Source organism: Orcinus orca, chromosome 16 (genome assembly GCF_937001465.1).
Source record: "Orcinus orca chromosome 16, mOrcOrc1.1, whole genome shotgun sequence".
Lineage (NCBI taxonomy): Eukaryota > Metazoa > Chordata > Mammalia > Artiodactyla > Delphinidae > Orcinus > Orcinus orca.
The window spans coordinates 5216982-5241256 of record NC_064574.1 but is presented as its reverse complement, the minus strand read 5'-3'; the positions used below and the strand labels follow the sequence as shown (position 1 = coordinate 5241256).

The window sequence follows — 24275 nt, the reverse complement described above, 5'->3', positions numbered from 1 at the left end:
ATTAGCACTAAATAGATGGTGAAAAGTTGGAGAGATATATATTATCCCTAAAGCAACAACTAAAAAGTAACATAGAGTCAAAAATTCAATGGACAAAATAAATAGAATACTAAAAAAAATTCAAATAATTCAAAAGAACGCAGAAAGGGGAACAGAGGGAAAAATGAGGAAGATAGAAAAATAATAAAATGGTAGACCTAAATTCAACTATAGCAATAGTTGCATTAAATCTGAATGTTCTAAATACGGCAATGAAAAACAGATATTACCACATTGGACTGGGGGGAAAAGAAGACCCAATTAGATGATGTCTCTAAGAAACGCATCTTAAATTTAACTGTAGAGGGAGCAGCAAACTGGCTCACAGGACGAATCCAGCACATGAACTGTTTTAGAGAATGGTTTTTACAGTTGCTACGGGTTGTGAGGAACAGGAGATGGAGACCTTACGCGGTCACAAAGCCTGAGATCTACGCACTGGCCCTTTACAGAAAAAGTTTGCTGGCTGCTCATAATGACAGATTAAAAGCACAAGGATGGAAAAAAGACACAGTTAACACGAATCAAAATAAAGCAGAAGTGGCTATATTAACGTCGGACAAAGAAGACTTCAGGGCTTCCCTGGTGGCGCAATGGTTGAGAGTCCACCTGCCGATGCAGGGGACACGGGTTCGTGCCCCAGTCCGGGAAGATCCCACATGCCGCGGAGCGGCTGGGCCCCGTGAGCCATGGCCGCTGAGCCTGCGCATCCGGAGCCTGTGCTCCACAACGGGAGAGGCCACAGCAGTGAGAGGCCCGCGTATCACACACACACAAAAAAAGAAGACTTCAGTACAAAAAAAAAACTACCAGGTATAAACAGGGCCATTACATAAGGAAAGAAGAACTTACCGAGAAGATATAACAATCCCAAATATGGGTGCCCCAATGACAGAGGGCCAAACTACACAAGACAAAAACTGAGTGAACTGAAAGAAGAGATAGACAAATCCACAGTTATGTTTGGAGACCTCATCACTGCTTTCTCAGTAATCAACAGAATAGGTAGACAGAAAATCAGCAAGGATATGGAAGATCTGAACAACACTATCAACTTGACCTAGTTGACATTTACAGACCTCTCCAGCCAATGGTAACAGAATACTTATTCTTTTCAAGTGTAAAAGTCTGGACTTCCCTGGTGGCCCAGGGGTTAAGAATCCGCCTGCCAATGCAGGGGACATGGATTTGAGCCCTGGTCTGGGAAGATCCCACATGCCACGGAGCAACTGAGCCCGTGCACCACAACTACTGAGCCTGCGCTCTAGAGCCTGCAAGCCACAGCTACTGAGCCCACGTACCACAACTACTGATTCTGCACTCTAGAGCCTGCAAGCCACTGCTACTGAGCCCACATGCCGCAACTACTGAAGCCCACGCACCTAGAGCCCACACTCCACAACAAGAGAAGCCACTGCAATGAGAAGCCCGCGCACCACAACGAAGAGTAGCCCCCGCTCTCCACAACTAGAGAAAGCCAGCGCACAGCTATGAAGACCCAACGCAGCCAAAATATAAATAACTAAATTAATTTTAAAAAATAAAGATAAAAAAGTGTAAGTGGAACATTCACTAAAATAACTTATATTCTGAGTCATTAAAAAATTAAACTTAAATTAAAATTATACAGTATATATTCTCTGACCATAATGGACTTAAACTAGAAATTGATAACAGGTATCTGGAAATTAAACAACACACCTCTAAGTAACCCATGGATCAAAGAGGAAGTATCAAGTAAATAATCTAGAAGTCCACTTTAGAAACAGAAAAAGAGCAAATTAAACCCAAAGAAAGCAGAAGGAAATAAAGCAGCAATTAGTATAATTGAAAATAGAAAAATAGAGAAAATAAAGGAAACCAAAAATTAGTTATTTGAAAAATCAATACATTTGATAATGCTCTAAGCAGACTGAGCAAAATAAAAAGAGAAAAGACACAAATTATAAATATCAGAAATGAAAGGTGGAATATCATGACAGATGCTACAGATATTAAAAGGATGATAAGGTGATCTCTCTATGCCATGAATTCATTTGGAAGAGTGAATATTATTAAGATGTCAATACTACCTTAAGCAATCTACAGGTTCCATGGAATCACTATAAAAACCTCAATAACATTTTTTGCAGAAATAGAAAAACCCATTCTAAAATTGATATAGAATCTCTTGGGACCCCAAATAGCCAAAACAGCCTTGAAAAGGGGGGAAAAGCCTGAAGACTCATACTTCCTAATTTCAGCACTTACTACAAAGCTATAGTAATCTAAACAATGTGGTACTGGCATAAAGACAGACATATAGACCAATGGAATGGAATAGGCTAGAAATAAACTCTTGCATATATGGTCAAATTACTTTTGACAAGGGTGTCAAGACTATTCAATGGGGAAAGGACAGTCTTTCAATAAATTGTGTTGGGAAAACTGGATACTCACATGCAAAGGAATGAAGTTGGACCCTTATCTAACACCATGTATACAAACTAACTGAATATGTATCAAAGACCTAAAGTAAGACCTAAACTTATAAAGTTCTTAGAGGAAAACATTGGGTAAAAGCTTCATATTAGATTTGGTGGCGATTTCTTGGATATGACACCAGAGACACATGCAACAGAAATAAAAATAGATTAAATGAATTTCATGAAAATTTTAAAATTTGTGCATCAGGGGCTTCCCTGGTGGCGCAGTGGTTGAGAGTCCGCCTGCTGATGCAGGGGACACGGGTTCGTGCCCCGGTCCGGGAAGATCCCACGTGCCGCGGAGCGGCTGGGCCCGTGAGCCATGGCCGCTGAGCCTGCGTGTCCGGAGCCTGTGCTCCGCAACGGGAGAGGCCACAACAGTGAGAGGCCCGCGTACCGCAAAATAATAATAATAATTTGTGCATCAGAAGACACTATCCACAGAATAGAAAAGCAACTCATAGAATGGGAGAAAACATTTGCAAATTGTATAACTGATAAGGGGTTAATATCCAGAATACAGAGAGAATTCCTAAAACTTGGCAACAACAACCAAAAAACCCCAAACAACTTGATTAAAAAATGGGCAAAGCACTTGAACAGACATTTCTCCAAAGAAGATATGTGAATGGCTGATAAGTACATGAAAAGATGCTCAACATCAAGAATTATTTGGAAATGCAATCAAAACTACAATGAACTAACTATAATGGGTACCTAATACCCATTAGTGTGGCTAGTCTCAAAAAACCAGAAGGTGATACTGTTGAAACTTTTGTGCATTGTTGGTGGGAATGTAAAATGGTACCACCTCTGTGCAAAACAGTATGGTGGCTCCTAAAAAAATTTTAAATAGAATCACCATATGAACCAGCAATTCCACTTCTAGGATTACACACAAAAGAATTGAAAACAGTGTCTCAGAGATATTGGTATAACCATGTTCATAGCAGCATTGTTCACAAAATATGGAGATAACCCACGTGTCCATCAATGGATGAACAGATAAGCAAAATATGGTCTATACATACAATGGACTGTTATTCAGCTTTCAAAAGGAAGGAGGATGTCCCTGGTGGCGCAGTGATTAAGAATCCGCCTGCCAATGCAGGGAACACGGGTTCGAGCCCTGGTCCGGGAAGATCCCACATGCCGCGGAGCAACTAAGCCCGTGCACCACAACCACTGAGCCTGCTCTCTAGAGCCCACGAGCCACAACTACTGAGCCTGAGAACCACAACTACTGAAGCTCCCACACCTAGAGCCCGTGCTCCTCAACAAGAGAAGCCACTGCAATGAGAAGCCCACGCACTGGAACAAAGAGTAGCCCCTGCTCGCTGCAACTAGAGAAAGCCCGCACACAGCAACGAAGACCCAACACAGCCATAAATAAATAAATAAATTTAAATAAATAAATAAAAATTTAAAAGATAAAAAATAAAAAGGAAGGAAATTCTGATACATGTTGCAACGTGGATGAATCTTGAGGACACTATGCTAAATAAAATAATCTAGTCACAAAAATACTGTATGATGCCACTTATATATGAGGCTTTTAGAGTACTCCAAGCCATGGATACAGAAAGTAGAATGATGATTGCTAGGTACGGAGGAAAGGGAAGAATGGGGAGTTAATGTTTAAGGGGGACAGAGTTTCAGTTTTACAAGATGGAAAGAGTTCTGGAGATGTATGGTGGTGACGGCAGTGCATTATGAAGTTAATACCACTGAAAATAGCTAAAATGATTAGATGGTAAATTTTATGTCTATTTTACCACAATGAAAAATTGGGGGGAAAAGTAATGCATATTATAATCCCTGGAACAGACATTAAAAACGATGTGTAAAGATGCATATTTGAAAAGATAACAAGGAATTAAAATGGAATATTAAAAATACAGAAACATTTCTGTTAACCCAAGAGAAGGCAAAAAACAGAAAAGCAAAACAAAACAAAACAAAAAAGAGAGAGATTAAAAACAAATAGCAAAAGGGACTTCCCTGGTGCTCCAGTGGTTAAGACTCTGCACTTCCAATGAAGGGCACACAGGTTCAATCCCTGGTCAGGGAACTAAGATCCCACATGCCATGCAGCACGACCCAAAAAAAAAAAAAAAAAACCATGAAAAATGGTAGGCTTAAACTTGACCTTATCAATCACTATGTTAAAATGTAAAGGGACCAAACACTCTAATTAAAAGGTAATATTGTCCAATTAGATTTTAAAATCCAAGATCTAACTGCATGTGATCTACATGAAATAATTAAAACACAAAGACAAGGATTAAAAGTAAAAGGATGGGGCTTCCCTGGTGGCTCAGTGGTTGAGAGTCCGCCTGCCGATGGGGGGGGCGCAGGTTCGTGCCCCGGTCCGGGAAGATCCCACATGCCACGGAGCAACTGGGCCCGTGAGCCATGGCTGCTGAGCCTACGCGTCCGGAGCCTGTGCACCACAACGGGGGAGGCCACAACAGTGAGAGGCCCGCGTACAGCAAAAAAAAAAAAAAGTAAAAGGATGGGAAAAATTTGCTATGCAAACAGTAAACACAAGTTAGTATGATTACATTAATGTCACACAAGCAGACTACAAGAAAAATATTGCCAGAGATAAAAAGGAACATTTCATAATGATAAAACATTTCATAATGATAATGAAAACATTTCACAATCCATCAGGAAAGCATGACAACCATAAATGTATATGCATCTTAATACTGAAGTTTCAAAATGCATGACGCAAAAACTTGATAGAATCAAAGGGATAGAAAATTCCATAATCATAGATGGATTTTAACACTTACTCTCTGAAACTGATAGTAAAACTGGACCCCCCAAATTAATAAACATGTAAAAGATTCCAACGTTATTATCAACCAACTTTCCTTATTGACATTTATAGAACACCATACCCAGCAACTACAGAACATACATTCTTTCATGTAAATATGTAATATGTATCAAGATAGACCATATGCTGGGTCAAAAAATGTCTCAGTAAATTTCAAAAGATTGAAAACTTACAGAGGTTGTTTCTTTTTCCCTATGAACACAATGGAATTAAATTAGAAATCAAAAAAGACATATAGTAAAGCTCCCAGATATTCGTAAATTAAGCAACACATGTTTAAATAACACATGGCTCAAAGATGAGATCACAAAGAAAAAATTTAAATACGTCAAACTGAATGACAAGGAAAATTCAACAAATCAAAATCTGTCAGATGCAATTGAAGCAGTGCTTAGAGGGATATTTATAGATTTTAATTTGTTTTGGAAAAGACAAAAAGGTTTAAAAATCGATGATATAATTTACCTTTTAAAAAGCTGGAAAAAGAAGAGCAAATTAAGCCCAAGTAAGAGAATAAAGGAGATAATAAAGATAAAAGCAGAAACCAATGCAATAACAAGCAACACCTAAGACAGTGGTCCCTGAGCACCATACTCTATACCCCATGTCTTATGAGGTCTTTCCACTATCATTCATGGGCTTACAAATCATTCCTGGCCAGTTTCAGCTCCAGGTAATATTCCTCCTGTTGCTTTCCAGTGTGTTTTTTCTTTCCACCTTGATAGTTTCCTTGCACATGTATAATGATCAACACTCAGCTACAGACTCAGAGGAACCCTCTACAGATGTCCAACGTTTTCTCTGTGTTCAGCTCTCCCTCCTCCCTACTCTGACTTGCAAATTCTCACCACTGTGGCCTTCCTAGACCCCAAACTCTGCTCAACTCATGGGGACCATTAGATTCTGTTTGCAGTCCCACTCCCTGTGCTGTGGCCTTGAAACTCTTTCCAGCCGCGCGTGCGCGCACACACACACACACACACACACACACACACACACACAAAGAGGAAAAAGGAAATGAAAAACAAACGGTACATAGTAAACCATGCAACAAGATAATTCAGACTCAACCATGTCGATGATCATGTTAAATGCAAATAGTCTAGACGCACCAGTTAAAAGGAAGAGATTGTAACATTGGATATAAAAATAATAACCAAATCTATGCTGTCTGTAAGAAACCCACTTCAAAACTTATAAAAGGACAGAAAAAGATACATTACTAACACTAACCAGAAGAAGGCTGGAGCTGCTATATTAAACAAGTCAGAGTGGATTTAAGAGCAAGGACTGCTACAAGGATGAAGAGGACCATTCCATAATGATAAAGGGGACAATTCATCAAGAAGAGCTAATCCCACTAAATATTTATACACCAAGTAATAGAGCTTCAAAATACATGAAGCAAACACTGACAGATTTCAAAGGAGAAATAGACAAATCCAGAGTTAATCACAGTTTTTGATACTTTCTCTCAATAGTTGATACAATAGATAGATGGAAAACCAGTAAAGGTAGAGAAGACAATAATACTACCAAAAGCAATGGCAGAACGTAATTCTTATCACGGACACGTGAAACATTCATCAAGATGGACCATATTATGGGCCATAAAACAACTCTTAATAAATTTAAAAAGACTGAAATTCTACAGATAATATTCTCTCACCACAGTGGAATTAAATTAGAAATCAGTATCGGAATAGCTGGAAAATTACAAATATCTGAAACTAAAGCACACACCTTTAAATAATCCATGGGTTGAAGAAGAATTCACAATAGAAATGAGAAAATATTTGAACTGAGTAAAATTTAGAACATAATTTAAAATGTGTGGGATGCGGTTAATGCTTAGAGGGAAATTTCAAGCATTAAATGCTTATATTAGAAAAGCAGGAAAAAACGCAAATGACCTACAGTTCTACCATAAAAAACAAAACAAAACAAAAACGGTAAAATCAGCCCAAAGTACAAGAGAAAACTGAAAAACAACATAATAAAATCAGTAAAAGCAAAAGCTTATTGAAAATATCAATAAAATTGATAAACTTCTGGTCAGATTTAGCAGGGGGCAAAATGAAAAAAGATATAAATTACCAATAGCAGAATTAGAGGCCATCATTAAAGAGCCTAAGTGAATGTTATGAACAACATTTTGTCGATAAATTCAACTGAGATAAAATGGGCAAATGCCTTAAAAGACACAATCTTTAAAAGCTCACTCAAGATGAAATATATAACATGAATAGCTCTATAAACATCAAAGAAATTGGATTTGAATTGGAAAACTTTCTTGCAAAGACAACTTCAGGCCCAAATGGCTTTGCTGGTGAATGCTACCGAACACTTAAGGAAGAAATAATATCAATTCTGCGTAAACTTCCAGAAAATAGGAGAGTGCACTTCCGAATTCATTGCTCTGAGACCAAAACCAGACAAACACATTACAGGAACAGAAAGCTATAGCACAGTATCCCTCATAAAGATAGATGCAAACTTCCTTAACAGAATGCTTTCCAATTGAATCCAATTATATCTATACGTGTAATACCTCATGATGAAGTGGGATTTATCCTGGGAACTCAGGTTAGTGTAACGTTGGAAAATAAATGAATGTAATTCCTATCTATAGACCATAGAAAAAAAGCATATGATCATCTCAACAGGTGCAGGAGAGGCCTTTGACAAAATTCAATATCCATTCACAATAAGAGCTCCAAAAAACTAGGAATAGAAGGGATATTAACCCATTAATAAACACTTCAAAAATCTTTAGCTAACATCGTAATTTATGGGTAAGGACGGGATGCTTTCTTAAGATTAAGAACAAGGCAAGGATGTCCAACTCACCACTCTTACTCATAGCACTGGAAGTTCCAGCTACTTTAATAAGGCAAGAAAAAGGGAATTCCCTAGCTGTCCAGTGGTTAGGATTCCGCATTTTCACTGCCAAGGGCCTGGGTTCAATCTCTGGTGGGGGCACTAAGATCCCGCAAGCCAAGCCATGTGACCAAAAAAAAGCAAGAAAAAGAAAAGGCATACAGATTAGAAAGAATGAAATAAAACTGTCTGTGTTTGCACATGACATGACTGTCCATGTATAAAATCCGAAGGCATCTTCAAATAAAACAACCCCGCCTAGCAGTAAGAAATGAGTTTAGCAATCTTGCAAGATGTAAGATCAACAAGAAAAATCGACCACATCTGTATGTGCCAGCAATGAACGTGTGGAACCAAAATTTAAAACACAGTGCTGGGGCTTCCCTGGTGGCGCAGTGGTTGAGAGTCCGCCTGCTGATGCAGGGGACACGGGTTCGTGCCCCGGTCCGGGAAGATCCCACGTGCCGCGGAGCGGCTGGGCCCGTGAGCCATGGCCGCTGAGCCTGCGTGTCCGGAGCCTGTGCTCCGCAATGGGAGAGGCCACAACAGTGAGAGGCCTGCGTAGCGCAAAAAAAAAAAAAAATTGGAGCGGTGGTTGCAGAAGGCATGGACTACAAGGGCCTTGAGAGAACTTTCTGGGACAACAGAGATGTTATCTGTTGACTGGGATGGTGATGACATGGGTATTTGCATTACTCAAAACTCAGCAAAAATTGTACTCTTATCTGTGAATTTATTGTATGTAAGTTTTGCCTCAAGAAAGTTACCATGAATGCACACTGTTGTTCAGCCTTCACCTAGCATCGCTGCACCATTGCACCCCATAAAGTTCCAAATTCCTTCCTCAAAAAACCTACAACAAAACGCAAAATAGACTATAAAGCAAAAAGATAAATAAAAAGTCCGTTAACATGATGTCAAAATATTGGGGGGACAAGTAATATATTGTTTGTCCCTCAGAAAGTCCATTTTAAAAACATTTTCTTTCCAAGCATATAATTAAAAATTAAACAGATGGTTTTTGTTTTATTCTAGTATTCTGTATCACAAAATAAAAGCAAAACACACTGACTGATTTTTTTTTTTTTTTAACCAAGCAAACCTCATCTGTATTGTTAGAAGTCAGGGTGGTGGCTTCCCTTGAGAGGGGGGTAGCGACCAAGGGAACCACGAGGCAGCCTTCTGAGGGGGGTGAGGTTCTGTTTCTTGAGCTGGGTGCTGGTCACACATGTGTGTTCAGGGTGTGACAGTTCATCAAATTGCACTTATCGTATATGCATATGTATATATATATGTGTCTATATGCATCCACTTTTCTCAATGTTTCTCAATTATACGTCTATAAAATTAAAGACAAAACCAAATTAATCTTAAAAAGTTAACCATAGTGAAAGATTGGTGAACAATGAATAAATTCAAAGTAGAAATTGTTTTTTGAAAGAGAGAAGTGAGAGAGAGAGGAAGGGAGGAAGGATGGACACAGTGCCTGACACCCACGTGGTCCTCATTCAAGGTCAGTCATTATGATTATTATTTGTGGACTCCTATGGTTGACCTGTAAGATCTGGGGAGTTAAGACGGGGCTGTGGGTTTGGGTGGCGCCACATTACCTCTGAGCGGTCTAGGAGGTGGTGATGTAGATGGCAGAGGCGTTGGCGAGCTCCTGGACCATTGCTATTTGGTCAGCGGGGCTGATGCCCCACAGCTTGACTTCTGATCTTGGCGAGAACGATGTCCTCTGGTCTGAAATCCACTAGGAACTGTATGGCGGGCTGGGGGCAGAGGGAGAGAAGCGAACCTGCATCAGGACACGGTGCGCCTCTGGTCGTCGTTTGGGTTCATGTCTGTGCGCTCGTTGCATGGATTTGCCCCTTTCCCACGCCAGGTCTATTGCATTTTAACAATTGGAGCGTTATGAAGTGTTGATATCTGGTCGGGATATGGGAGAAGGAAATGCATGGTGCCCGGTGGCCCCCCTGGGCTCGGGAGACGCTCACGGGATGGAGGGCGTATTGCTGGGTCAGCTGGTCATAGTCTGCATCCGAGAAGGCGACCAGATTCCATGAGCTGCTGAGCGCTCATGGAGAACAGGGTCTGGGAGGAAGGAGGACAGTGGGGTAGGTGGGCTTCAGAAAACTGGCCGAGCTGTGCCCAAAGAACTTCTGTGCTCTCTGGGGTGATGAGCGTTGGAAGTAAACACACAAGCTGCAATGAGCTAAAATGCCGAGGGGCCAGACTTGAGGAAGAGACTCAGATCTCTTCTCTTTTGAAACCAGCAGGAGGAGGAAATGGGAAGGGTACGTGTGGGGGAAAGAACAGGAACGAAGGCTCAGAGGCCGGTCTAAGCTCTGAACCCACACCTAGGACCACAGCTTGGAGAACAAGCGTTTCGGTCTGGGAAGCAGGTGCCGGCACCTCCCCCCTCCCCTCCAGCCACCTTGTAGCTGTTGATGGCGATCTTGACCGACACATCCAGGGGCTGGTTGGTCACCCCACCCACTGTCTTCAACAGGGCCATGAAAACCAGGGGGAACCACATGAGGAAGACCAAAGCCAACATGGCGATGCATCCAACCCTGTACTTCATGGCTTTCTTCTGCTGCCGCCCAAGCGGCCGGGGGTATTTCTGCAGAAGGGGGGGCAGCAGGTCAGGGCCAGGCAGATACAGACTCAATGGGGGACAGGTTGGTGAGTGACTCCCCCCCAAAGTTGGGGGAAGGTGGTCAATTCAGGGAATGTCTAGTGGTCCAAAGTGCTGGGGTCAGAGAGAGTTGGACCCAAGTGCCGACCCCTCGTTCTTCCCAGCCATGTGACCTTGAACCCAAAGCCATGCTGAGCTGCCTGCCTCTCTGTAAAATGGGAAAAAATGGTACCTGCTTCTTCAGGGGGGTTGGGCATCCGTGAGATGATGCTGGGAGAACTTAACATAAAGTCTGCCATTTATGGAGGATATCCTACAAACTCCTGAGCCCCGAGTGAAGCAGGGCCTGGGCCACGCCATGAGGTGAGCACCCGGCCCACTGGGCAGGGCAGGAACCTCACTGCTCCGGGGGGACGGGGTTGAGACCAGGAAAGCCGCCACCTCCAAGCCTCCTGAGAGGCAGGAGCTGCCGCGTGCCCACCTTCTCAGACTCCTGGTAGCACTTCATGATGAAGATGTTGGCATACACGTCCTCCAGGCATATCCAATTGGACAGGTTGAGGGCATTGTCAGTCCACACCCAGTCTATGACAACCCTCAGCTCCAGCAGGAAAGGTACCAGGCGGAACCTGGGAGCAGGGAGGACCACTGTGAGGCTGGAGGGCACTGGTCCACCCAGGGGTCCAGCCCACCCATCCATCCAACCTGTCCATGCGACTGCATCTCGTCCTTGCCCTTCCCCCACCCCATCCATCCGTCCAGTGCCATCCACCATCTCATGCATCCTATCCTGTCTCTTCCCATCTCATCCCACCCCATCCCAGCCACCCCATGTATCCTCCATCCTTTCAGCAAGTAATCTTACACTCTGCCAGGCCCCATGCTAAGTATCTAGGCTACGCGGGTTAACAAGAGCGAGAGAACATCCTAGTTGGCGGACACCGACACTAAGTAGCTAAACGTTTCTAGATCGTGGTAAGTGCTACAAAGGAAATAAGCAAAAGGGAGTGGCAGAGACACTCCAGTTGAGCAGCTGGGGAGGGTCTTTATGCCGGGACCTAAAGGATGAACAGAGGCAGCTCTGTGGAAGGGGGTGGGATGAGGATTCCCACGACAGCAGCCCCCCCAGAGGTTAGAAAGAGCTGGACACAGTCTGGGAACAGAGTGGCCACAGGGGCCCACAGAAGGGAAGGATGCGAAGTGAGGTAGGAGACGCGGGCAGGATCGGGCCACGGGGTCTCGTGCGCTGCAGTGAGGAGAGAGTGTGCAGGGAAGATGTGCAAACACAGCCGGTTCCCTCTTGTCCTGTTTCAGCCTACACAGGGGTCCCAGGACCCCCTCGGACGTGGTCGCATCAGAGAGACTCCGTCCCTCCAGACATGGGCCCAGAATTTGTCCTGGATGGGCCCTGCAAGCCCCAGTGGGCCCCTGCCAGGTACATCTGAAGCTCCGTTCTCTACTCACCCTTTGAACAAGATAAGGTTGATGAGGTTGAAGTGTTTGGTCAGGAAATTTCCGAGGATCTGGTTTGGGTAGCCGCACCTGATCTGGTAGGCGGATGGGCCAAAGTCGATGCATTTCACCAGGTACCAGATCTGAGCCACGTGGTTGAGATTAAACCTCCTGCAAACGCCCAGAGAAGGGGAGCATCTCAGTCACACCTGGGCCTCCACAGCCCCGCCCAGGAATAGGAGGGGGCTCAGGAACCCAGTGCACTGAGCTCATCAAAGCCAGGAGGAAAACTGGGGTTATTATTTCAAGCATAATTGTTAGTTGGGGAAGAAAGGAAGAAAAAAGTAACACTATTTTTCCTCAAATGATTCGATTTGCAGGTGGCCTCTGGGGACACCTGGGCTCCCTTTACTTCCTGAAAAAGGCAAGTTTTTATTCTCCACTCACCTACTCCTGACAGAGGAGCCAGGGCCGCAGCTGCAGGTGTCAGAACCTCGCCCCGCTCGGGCTGTCTGCGGCTCGGCTGCTGACTTATTCTTAAGATAATCCTTAAATCTTCTTCGTTGGGCCGAAAGGAGATCATCTAATCAGAAGGGCCTCGGGAAGCTCTTGACGTGCTTCTTGGCAGAACGGGGAGAAATGAGCCCCCAGCGAGTTTGCTGCAAGCGTCTCTTCTGGAGACAAGTTTCGAGCCAGGCCCTGGGGTCCAGGGGAGGTTTGATGTCTCTGCTGCTCTAAATCTGGGCTTGGAGCCCAGGCCTGGGGTGGCAGGTCAATGCCACCTTGCGTCCCCCGCCGTTTCTCAGCTGGAACCCGGCCATCTCCTAGTCTCCCTGGCAGGCCCAGCGTTGGCCTTTTTCGCAGGGAGGGAACGAAAGTACAGCTGGGCTGAGCCAGGGGCGTCCCTGGGGGAGGTTTACGAGGCCTGATAAATATTTCTCGAGTTTATTTACAGAGCTGCTCGGGGATACATCAGCGGTCCAGTCCTCTGCTTCTCACTCCATCAGAATTGCAAGATGCTCCCCGTGCAGGTGGATCTTTGCGTTTTTTCTTTCTTTTTTTTTTGTTTTTTTTTTGCGGTACGCAGGCCTCTCACTGTCGTGGCCTCTACCGTTGCGGAGCACAGGCTCCAGACGCGCAGGCTCAGTAGCCATGGCTCACGGGCCCAGCCGCTCCGCGGCATGTGGGATCTTCCCGGAACCCGTGTCCCCTGCATCGGCAGGCGGACTCCCAACCACTGCGCCACCAGGGAAGCCCTGCCTTTTTTCTTTTGGCCGGGGGCGTGGGGGGGTGGTGGGGAGGGAGAAAGGAGGGCCGGCAAGGCAGTCAGGGTACCTCTGGTGACACCAGGCAGGATGAAGAAGGGCCAGAAGTGGGTGCGGAGGACTCCCAGGACCTGGAAGGCACACTTCCCCAGCAAGGCCTTCCGCGGGTAGAGGGCCCGGTCCCCCAGCATCGTGCCGAACTGGATGAGCCCCATCGCCAGGAAGGCCTTGGGCACCGTCTCCTCCAAGAGCGACTCCGCCAGGTCAGCGGCTGACTCTTTCCACTGGAGCCAGAAGGGCGGCTTAGGAAGCGGCTGGCGGGGGGACGTGTGGCCGAGAGCGCCCCCCTCCCCCGTCCCCGCCATCCTCACGCTTCCGGCGCTGTAGGAGGCATCTCCCTTCTTAGCCTGGATCTCGGGGGCCCCTCTTCCCCTCACTCTGTGTGCCAGCCTCCAAGTCCTCTATTACAGAGGCTTCGCACTACTACGTCCCTCCCTGCACCTGGGTCCCTCCCTCGGCCCCTGAAAACCCTGGGCTCCGCTGCTCTTCTCTCTCTCATTCCTGTCTTGCCCTTCAAGGCCTGTTCTGATGCTGCTGGACTCCAGAAAGCCTCCTGACCTTCCCTCCCCGTCCCCTCCCATCCCCAAGCAGAGGGGGTTCATTACGAGCCCCAGGACCCCATCTGGCCTCATGGAGGCTGGATGCCCTCCAGTTGGACTGTGGTTTGCTGCTCCCAGATACGTGTCCTGTTTCCTCAGTTGAAAGCTCAGTTCCTTGAGAGCTGGGGCTGCCCTTCACAATTCCATGAGCCCCAAGACACAGAGCAGAACTCACCCCCCAAAATCTGAAGTTGGAGGGGACTCTGTCTGCTCCCACTGTCACCACCCCCCTCCCCTTGGACCACGGAGCACAGGCCACAGCTGAGGGAGCTACGGGGTAGGCTTGTCCTCCCTCCAGCCCCACTCTGGCTGGCAAGCGGCCCCAGTTCCTGGAGTGAGGGTCTGGGCCTTGATGAATTCTCAGCACGCGAGGTGGGCGGTGGAGTGGGACGGGGGCAGAAGCTCTGGACAGAGAAGCATGCCGCCAGCTTGGAGGAGACCCTATGCCCGCACTGCAGCCCCTGCCCCACTTGTATCTGGCTTTCACCTTAATTAGTAGGGGCTTTTCAGAGAAGCAATAAAACAGCGACATAGCAACTTGGACGGGGCATGGAAAGCAAGATCCGTTTCAGTAATGAAGTTGGTGGAATTGTTATTCTAAATAGAGGGACAGAAACCGGGGGTGGGGGGAGTGAGACAGACCACCCTCTGCTATTAAGAAAGCCTGTCGTCTGCCTGGTTATTAAGGAACTGACGGCCACACCCACCCCTGACTACGGAGGGTCACTGCAGCCCCAGGAGCCCAGATGTCTGGGTGGAGGCTCGCAGGAAAGCCAAGTGCTGAGCTGGGCAGTCTGGAAGGCTGTGCGGGCCCGGGGTTGCGGGCTCACCCCAAAGGCCCAGTAGCCAAAGAGGACAACGGCCAAGTTGAGCATCTCCACCAGGAAGGCGAAGGTGTACACGTTGCGCTCCCGGCTGGCTGGCGGCCGGCGGAGGTTGGAGAAGAACTGGTGGATGGAGTGGTAGATCTGGAGGGTCCTGCGGGAGAGAGGGTGATGCCGAGGGCTGCCCTCCTGGTTGACCACATCTCAACCAGTGCTGGCCAGAAGGCTCTGGGAGGAGGTCGCAGCTGACAGATGCGGAGGCTGAGGACCACACACAGGTTCATTCTCCTAACACCTGTATTCTCACAGGGCACAGGGGAGGCTGCCCTGGTATGCAGGGACCGACCCCCGAGTGACCGCCGTGCTGCGGTCTCTTGATGTCTTCATCTCCACCCCCTTGAGGGCTGGTTGCTTGAGGTCCAACCTAATCACTAACCCAACCGTAAGCTCTCGAGGGTCTCAACCAAAGGCCAGTGAGATGCGGACTGGAGAAGAGCTCAGTGTGGGGGACCCGCCTCCCTGCCAGGTTCTCTCTGTGTGACACGAGGCAAGTAGCTCTGTGGCCAAGCTTCCGGCTCCGCACCAGCCCAACGGGGCTGATGAGCCCTGGCCTGACTACGCCATGGGGTGGCTGCAAGGGTAAAGTGTGGGAGTCAGTGTGGAACAGCTCTGAGGATGAGACAGCACAGCGGCCATGTTTGATTGTTTGTGATATACAGGGAATCCTACAGGTGAGCAACAGGAGGGCAGGCAGGTGGCTGTGGGTGGATGGATGGATGGATGGATGGGTGGATGGATGGATGGGTGGGTGGATGGATGGATGGATGGATGGATGGATGGGTGGATGGATGGGTGGATGGATGGGTGGGTGGATGGGTGGGTGGGTGGATGGATGGATGGATGGATGGATGGGTGGATGGATGGGTGGATGGGTGGATGGATGGGTGGATGGATGGATGGGTGGATGGATGGGTGGATGGGTGGATGGATGGGTGGATGGATGGATGGATGGGTGGATGGATGGATGGGTGGATGGGTGGGTGGTTGGGTGGGTGGATGGATGGATGGATGGATGGGAAGAAGGAAGGAAGAGTGTTTGGATCCAGAGTCAATAGATTGATGGAAGAAGGAAAGATGGAAAGACGGAAAGATGGGTAAATGCAAAGATGGTTAAGTGGATGGATTATTGGAAAGACAGAAGGAGAGACCAAAGTATGAATTGAGAAATGCCTGGACAAAAGCAAGGATGGACACACGCTCCGCTACAGTCCTACAGACAGACCAGCGAGAAGGAAAGGTCACAGGAGACGCAAGTCTGGGATCTGGCTCCTACATGGTGTTTTCCTGTGGCCCAGGAAGATGTGGGCCCTGGTCTTCACCCAGAAGCACACGGCTCCCCAGTAACCATGAGGCCATGTTTTTCATGCCAGATCTACCGGCAGTGACGTTCTTGTCTGTGAGGAAGGGGGAAGGATGGGAGCCCTCCGGACTCCCAGTCCCAATGCTCCAGAAGGAGTTCCTGGATCACCTTCTAAGCCCCAGCTTCTGGGCTTCCCGCAGCGGCGGCCCCGACAAGCTTCTGCTGGGCCGCTTTTGTCTGAACGGCAGCTTCCTGAGGAGGCCCCATCTCTTCCTGCACCCTAGGTCTTGGGGACCCCCTGGCAAGACATAATGACACAGGCCTTCCCCTTGACCTTTTCCTCCAGAAGCTGTTTTGGCCGGGGCCACCCTGCCCCCACCCTCAGGCTGGGAGGGAGGGAACTGGTGTCACGTGGTTGCTGCCAGCATCTGGGCCCGGGCCAGGGGCTCCCGCTGTTGCCTCCCTGATACCAAGGGCCCTGGTCTGGACCCCAGGCTGCAGAGAGGAAGGCCTGGCAGGCTGAGGAAGCCGATGGGGAGGCCTGGGCACTGGGCAAGGACAAGGGGACCGCAGACCCTCTCCCAGCCCAGGGATTTGGGGACCCCAATGGCCTACACTTTCCCAGACTCTGCAGCTGGGTTGAGACCAATGAGGACTCCTCCTTGGGCCAGACCTTGGGGGGCTTGGGGCCCAGCCTACCTCTACATCCCACGCCCCACCAATGCCTCCAGAAGGCCCAGCAGGGGACTGGCAGTGGCGATGGCAGCTCCTGGGAGGAGGGGTCCAGCTGGCCTGTCTCTGGAGGTGCCCATCGCCTGGAGCCTCTCTGCTGCCTTTTCTTCTCTCCCTCCTACTCTTCTCCCCCTTGCAATGGCCTGGTCCCATGGCAGCTGGTCCCACAGCCCCAAGCCCTGGAGGGACCAGGGGGAGGTGGGGGCGGGGCTGTGGAGGGGGCGGGGACCAGTGTCTGTAGGAGGGAGGGGGAAGGGCCAGGAGGGAGCGGGCACTGACCCCCTCTCTGAGGCAGACCTCACAAGGCAGCGGGGCCTCAGCCCAGGGGTCCAGAGGGTGCAAGGGGTCGGCCGTCTTCTCCGTTCTGGCCACCATGGAGCCAATGATCAGTTAGCCTGGCAGTCGGCAAAGGCTCTCAAAGTTCCCTGAAGACAGTTGATCTGGGGCGTCTCCAAAGGCAGACAGAGGACCTGGGCCACAGGAGGGTCCCTGGGCTGTGAGCAGGGCATGGGATGGGCAGGATTCCCCCCAGTCCTGACCCCCTCTCCTGACTCCGCCCGGCTGGATTCCAGCCACCGAAGAGTGGAGGTTCGGCTGGGCTCAGGGCAGCATCCCTGCGCCGGGGGCGGGGCCCGCACGCAGGAGCCCCGGCGTGGGGGAGGGGGGACCCGGGGGGCAGCAAAGATGAGCGGCATGAGGGAAGAGGATGCAGCAAAGGGGCCGCATCCCCGGGCAGCTTCAGGAAAGGAGGGCCCGGCCTTCTGTGGAGCAGACTGCCCTCCCCGTGCTGTCTAACTCACCGTCCCGTCCAGCCTTCCGTGGGGAGGAGGGAGTAAGTCCCTGGCAGGAAGAGGGGAAGGAGGTTTCCAGGGAAGGCCAGGACGGTGCCGGGGAGAAGGCTCCGCAGCGCAGGGCCGGATGGGGAGAGCAGGGGAAGGGGCGAGGGGCTCTGAGGCCGCGGGGAGGTTGGGGCGTGGGGAGAAGGGCCTGCGAGTGCAGCCAGGAGGCAGGCGTACGCTGCAGTGCAGCCTCCTGCGTGAGGTTACCGGGAACGGGAAAGTCTCAAACCAAATGATTCAAAACTTCACTGGAAAGGAAACACACTCCAACGGGGAACAGAGCAGCCGTACGACCGGAGGCTGAGCCAGGCTTCCGAAATTCAATCATCAGTCTCTGCTGTTGAGATGTCCGGGGCAGGGGGGCTCCCTTTCCTCGTCTGGTGGGCGGGGACAGGTATTCCGCCCTCGGCCAGTCCGCCTCTCTTGTTCATGACTAGCAAATGTGGAGGGTGCAGTCAAAGGTCACAGCCCCCTTCTCGAGGTGGACGCACCTTCACGGTGGAGCGATGCAAGAACAGGGCCAGCGGCTGCAGGTCGCACAGCACCGCCCGGCCTGCTCCTCAGCCCCGATGACGTTGGGCAGAGCAAACGGCTTTTCCCTGTTGATGCCAGCATAGTGTTTTGTGGTCCAGGGAAAGAGTCCAAACTGCGAAAAGTATTTGACCACAACAGTGGCCTGAATAAGGGAAGGAAAAAGAGGCAAGGTCATTGCAACTGGCCTGAAAACACACACACACACACACACACACACACACACACACACACGCACACACGCACCCCTAAAACAAGTGAATGCCCAGGAAGGCTCTTTATATGGGCCGCCAGGCTACACAAATGTAAGGAATTGTCTGGTCATCAGCAGAGGCTAGAGATTAAAGGAAATAAGAAACCACCGTGAATACGTAAGTTGGCCCCATGTGACGCTGCTGAAGGTTGGTCAACCTTTTTTAATTTCTCTGAGCTCTCACTCCCTTTCTAATTTCTCCTGACACTTGTTGCCTGCTAAATCAATTTGATGCGTGGCAGGCAGATTGAGGCGGCTATCCCAGCCTGCCCCCTCTCACAAGCCAGTAGCGGAGTAGTGATTTTTAGAGACTTCTTTATGCTGAAAATGCTCAAAAATGGCTTTGTTTCCTTTGGCAAGCAGGAAAGGTCACCCGAAGCTGCCAGCCTTTCAGCGCTGCTGTGTTATCAAGCATCCATCATGCCACGCAGAGTTTCTTGAAAGCTTCTGTTTCACAAACTTCTAAACGTCGGGCTCTTCAGCTAGGTGAACAGCCTCTTGCCTGGAGGCCCCCCCACCCCCACCCCTTGCTTCTGTTTGGAAGGGCAGGAAGTGGAGAGGCGCTTCCTCTCTCCTGGGGGTGGGCAGGGGGTGGCCGCTACTCGTCTGTCCCAGGAGTGCGGGCAGCCAGGGGCAGAACCGTGGATGGAGGACCCCCCGCACACCACGCAATGTACAAAACGTGGTATGGACTCGAGCCCTCGTCTTAAATTCTGCCTTGGACCCAATGCCCTCTTGGTTTCCTTGTCTGTAAAATTACAGGGCTGGTTTAGAACATCTAAACCAGTTTGACCCTCGGTAATTCCCTGAGCAGAAAAACATATTTTTGTTAGTGCATCTGAACCGAGAGAATCAGCCCTGTCGATAAGAGTGCCCGTGAGGCGGCCACAGCTGATTCTAGGCCAGTGAAACCCGGTTCATTGCGAGACAAGTTCAGGTGCCGGCGTCTGTGATTGTCTCTCCATTAAGTGCCCTGCGTTGGAAGGCCATCGAAAGCTATGCCCTGCAGGCGGCAGCTGGCGCTTCAAAGACCCGGGCAGGAAGGGAGGGGTTGCCCCGTGAGAACCACCTTAGATTCATAGGAGGTGAAGGTGATTCCGGGGCAGTGACGGGGTATCATGGGGGAGACCTCCCCACTCACGGTGGATTAGGAAAAGGCCACGTGCACATTAAAGAGTATGGTCCTTTCTGCTATGGTGCAAATGCCGATAAACACCGAGGGAGGAGGGGTGGACCCCAGTCAGTGACCTCAGACCTGTCGTTCTAGACCCAGTGTCCCCTCTCACTACAGTCGGAGACAAGGCCTGGCTTGCCTTCCAAACAGCCTATCCAGAGGCCCCAGTGGAACCCCACAGATTATCCAGACTAAGGCCTTCTAGTGCAAGATGGTATTAACTAAAAGTCAAAATTGTCGGAAGACTTTTAGGGAAATTAAATTTTATTGGACTCAGTGACAAGCAGTAAATCATCGGTTTCACTTGCAATTAGGAGGCTCTACTTATATATACAAAATGTAGCACAGATTTTTAAAGGCATATTCCTCCCAGTGGATTAAAATATTCTTTATAATGGTGTTTATTGGTTTTTTTAAGCCACATTTTTCTTCCTAGCTCAGAAATGCTAGGACAGCAGAGCTCAGGGGGCCTGACCAGAGAGAGCCCAGGCTGGCGGCTGCTTCCCCCGGGGGTGTTTTCAGTGACTCTGAAGGAGGGAACCCAGAGCCAGGAGGCTCCCCTCCCTCCCTGTCCAGGTCTCTGGGGGGCAGGGGAGTCATAATTCATCCCCCCCAGGCTGATAAAAATGATGTGATGGGAGAAACAACCTAATGACCGGTACTTAGCTTTTGCACTAACGAATTTCATGGACAGGCTGTCTCCAAGTTTACAAATGTTGCATCCGAGTCAGAAAGAGCAGCAGAGAGCAAGGGCTGCTGGTAAGTTATGTCCAAGATGCCAAAAAACAAAATAAAATTAAAATAATACAGACGTGCCTTGCCAGAGATGATGTGGGATAAATCCACTCATGTTTATCGTGCACCTACCATGTGCAAGGTGCCGTGGGAGCACCGTTCATCACTGTGTCTGACTCTCGAAAGCTACCTTGCCCTTGGGAGGGCATGAGTGTGGAGGGGAAACGTTAGGGGTTCCGTTCTCTGGGTCCCCCGGCCACATCATCACTGGACACGAGCACTCAGTGTGTTGCCCTGAGGTTGCATTGAAGGTGTGTGGGGTACGGGGGGTGGAGACGGGTGGGCGGGTGCCCACCTGTTGGCAGGAGCTGGGTCTGCGAGGGGGCCTCCTTGGCACCTACCTCTGTGTAATAGATCGCTGCCATCCAAAATCATCTGGAGGGCCTGGGGACAGAGAGCACAGCCCGCAAGAAAGACAAGATGGGGAGAACCATGGAGAGGTTGGAAGCGCGGAGCGTGTGGTGGAGGATGGTCATAAAATAGCACAGCGTCTCAGAGCTGGCCACGCTGCCTGGTGCAAGGCGAGGGTCGGCTTCGCCAGGCGCCACAGGCTCCGGTAAATCCTGTCCGACTGCTCCAGCTCGTTGGGGCAGCCTGGAGGGAGGAAGACACCTTGCCATTAAGTCCAGGAAAGACAGGCTCACGGCCCTGGATGGGGTGGGCGTGGCCTGGCCTGGAGAAAACCCAGTAGGTAAAAATAACTGTGTTTCCCCAAACTCTACACAGGGAGCAATTTTCCTCTTTCCTGGAGCACTCAGCCACAAAGTTTTCTATTGCACAGGCGCTCCCCAGATGCATTTTAAAAAATATGTGATTTGCAAAGAAAGCGCCTTTGCTCACAATTTCTCTACTGAGTAAAGTATTTCCAAACAAGTAATCAAGTTCAAAGAACCACTTGCTTTGCCTTCTGGTGTGTGTAGTGTAACACCTGGCTCAGCTTGCTAACCTGGACAGCAGTTTGGGCTGCTGCATTGACAGGAAAAAGGTGCTGGTTCCTGACCTGGGTCACAGATGATTCTTGCCTTTTAAGTTACAGATGCCTAGCTGGCAACATCCTAAAAGGAGCTCTTCTGCTGGAGCTGCTGGTCTGTTTGATTCTCTGAATGGGTGGCATAGAACAGGAAGGTTGGCAGCTATCGGGCGGGGACGGGGGGCGGCTCTTGGACTCGCCAGCCCACTGGCTGCGAGGGACAACCTGCCGGGGGTGGCGTCCTCATCATCTTCTCCTCCACTCTTCCCCCCTCCCGGCTGGCCCCAGCGACCGTGCGTTACCATCTCATGTGACATCATTTTTTAAAACCTTGGATGACCAGTCGATTGCATTTGCATCAAAGGACATTCTAAAATTTAAAAAAAGGCTCATGGATTTTGATTCCAGACTCCTCTCATCTGGAATTTGCAATCACTTGGGACGATCTGAGATGTATTCCTGCAACATTGATGAAGACTGCATGGCTTTGTCGAACAAGCCAGCAGCAGACACTGAAAGGCTGTTGTGTTCTAGACCTTGAGCTGGGCTGCAGGGGCACAGAGATGGACACAGCAGGCCCCTGTCCTCACAGCGCTCATGTTGCAGGGGGCAGGGGCGTCCCGAGGACGGGTCTGGGGCCCGGGGTCTGGGTGAGAGCCACTTCTGAAGTGGCAAGGAAGTCCAGAGGAGGACAGGGGGCCAGGCGGCTTCCCAGAGCGGCGGCTCGGCTGGCTCTGGAAGGACGAATGGCAACGCCCCAGGCAGAGAGGCCCGGAGAATGGGCATTCCGGGCATGCGTTGTTAGATCCCGTGCAACGCAAAGAACACGGAGCCCAGGGACTAGAGAGCCCGTCAGGTCACGAGGGGCCTCGCGAGCCAGGCTGAGGGTTTGGATTTCATTCTGGAGAACCAGGAAAGAGCTGGAAGGGTTAAAAAAGGGGGCGACAAGGGCAGGCTGGGGTGAGTTGAGGTCGGTGTGGAGAGGGAACCATAAGGAGGAGGTGGTGGCCGGGAGGACAGGCTGGTAGATCAGGCGAGAAGCAGTGACAGTCTGAGCAGGGCCGTGGGCACAGGGTGGGGGGATGCGGGTGGAATCCAGAGACATTGTCAAAATAGAGCCCTGGGTGCCACGCCCCCATGCCCCCACCAACCGGATGCGATGAAGAAAGAAAAGAACGAAGCTAGCATCTCCTCCCAGGACCCTTCACTGGGAGCTGGACAGCCTGTGAAGGCTTTGCATGAGTTTTGGGGTAGAGCTTTTGCCAACAGAGACCATGCTGGGAGCACAGCGGGGCACCAGCCCGTGGGGAGAGGGAAGTAATGCGCTTGGGTTTTGCAAGGTCAGAGAGGGCTCCTAAGTGGGTAGAAGCCCTGGCTTGGAGCTCAGGACATGCGCTGGGGAAGAGCAAGAAGGGACAGGAAGGGGGCAGCGGGGGAGGGGCCAGCAGAGCAGAGGCTGCCGAACCCAGGAGGTCCCGTAAAAACTCGAGGGACAAATAGGGCAGCTGTCGTGGGGAGGAAGCGTGAGGCACCAACTGACCTTCCGCCCTTTACAAGAAGCCTGGTGGTGAAGAGAGGAGAGGGAGGAGGACACGATCTCTGCAGACCCAAGAAGACCCCAGGCTGCTGGGTCACGAAGAGGAGTGGAGGGGACGGGCTGGGAACAGAAGCCACGGAGAAAGGGGAGAAGGTGGGCGAGAGAAGCCACGGCTCCTGGGACACAGGGAGGGGTCAAGGTGGCAGCTTTCGGGCAGGGAAGATGGGATGTTCCTTCCGGGATGGTGGACCAGCCAGGGCTGCGTCCACAACACCTGGACGCCCACAGCACCTGGACGTCCACGACGCAGCGGCACTGAGACGGCAGAATGCGGCCGCAGCGTGACCTTGAGACACCGACTGTCTGGCCTGTCTGGCCTCAGTTTCCGCTTGTGTCAAATGTGAACCCTCCCTGGGTTCTTGCTGGCTAAGGGGGTTAATCGACACAAAACTGCTCAGGACCAGCCCAGCAAGGGATCAGCACAGGGAAAGGCCACCGTTCCGCCCACACAGCCATCACCACGGCTTTGTCCTCCTCTGTCCCACAGTGTCTAGGACACATGCAGCCACCGCTGAGGAGTTGGATGGTCTGGGGACAAGCTTCCTCGGGTTCCTCGCCAAGCACCCCTCCCACACTCCCCCGTCCCGTCACGTCTGCAGGCGGCAACTGCTCCACTCAGGCCTCCCAGGTGACTATTTTAATGGGACCATTTACAAGGTCACAGCTCCCGTGCAGCTCACTTAACATGCCCAGAAAAAGGGGCCCTGTCAACACCCACTGGGGCAGCCTCCAACTTCTCTAAAAGCCAGATTTCACATTTGAGAAAAATTACATCTCTGCCTGCCGCGGGCCACTGTTATTCGGACTCAGAGTATAATTTCATGGCATTAGCAAAAACGGTCCCTTTTACAGCTCTCTAAATGTCCTTGGCCCACAAAACGCAGTCTTGACCTTCAGAGAGACTGCGGTTTCCCAGGGGACCCTTGGCACCTGAGATCGTCCCAGGGCAGG

The 24275-nt window shown here is 50.0% G+C and overlaps 1 protein-coding gene across 1 annotated transcript in view; it reads right to left on the bottom strand.

Annotated features, from left to right (window-relative positions):
• Nucleotides 1-24275, bottom strand: part of LOC125961406 (piezo-type mechanosensitive ion channel component 2-like) — a 44292-nt gene that overhangs the window by 7935 nt on the left and 12082 nt on the right. Inside the window, exons 6-13 of the mRNA XM_049699177.1 lie at nucleotides 18496-18557; nucleotides 17966-18114; nucleotides 15080-15227; nucleotides 13664-13874; nucleotides 12338-12500; nucleotides 11355-11502; nucleotides 10670-10858; nucleotides 10287-10326 (exon numbers count right to left, since the gene is read on the bottom strand). Of these exons, the coding sequence (XP_049555134.1) occupies nucleotides 10287-10326; nucleotides 10670-10858; nucleotides 11355-11502; nucleotides 12338-12500; nucleotides 13664-13874; nucleotides 15080-15227; nucleotides 17966-18114; nucleotides 18496-18557 (1110 nt within the window). The remainder of the gene's footprint in view (nucleotides 1-10286; nucleotides 10327-10669; nucleotides 10859-11354; nucleotides 11503-12337; nucleotides 12501-13663; nucleotides 13875-15079; nucleotides 15228-17965; nucleotides 18115-18495; nucleotides 18558-24275) is intronic.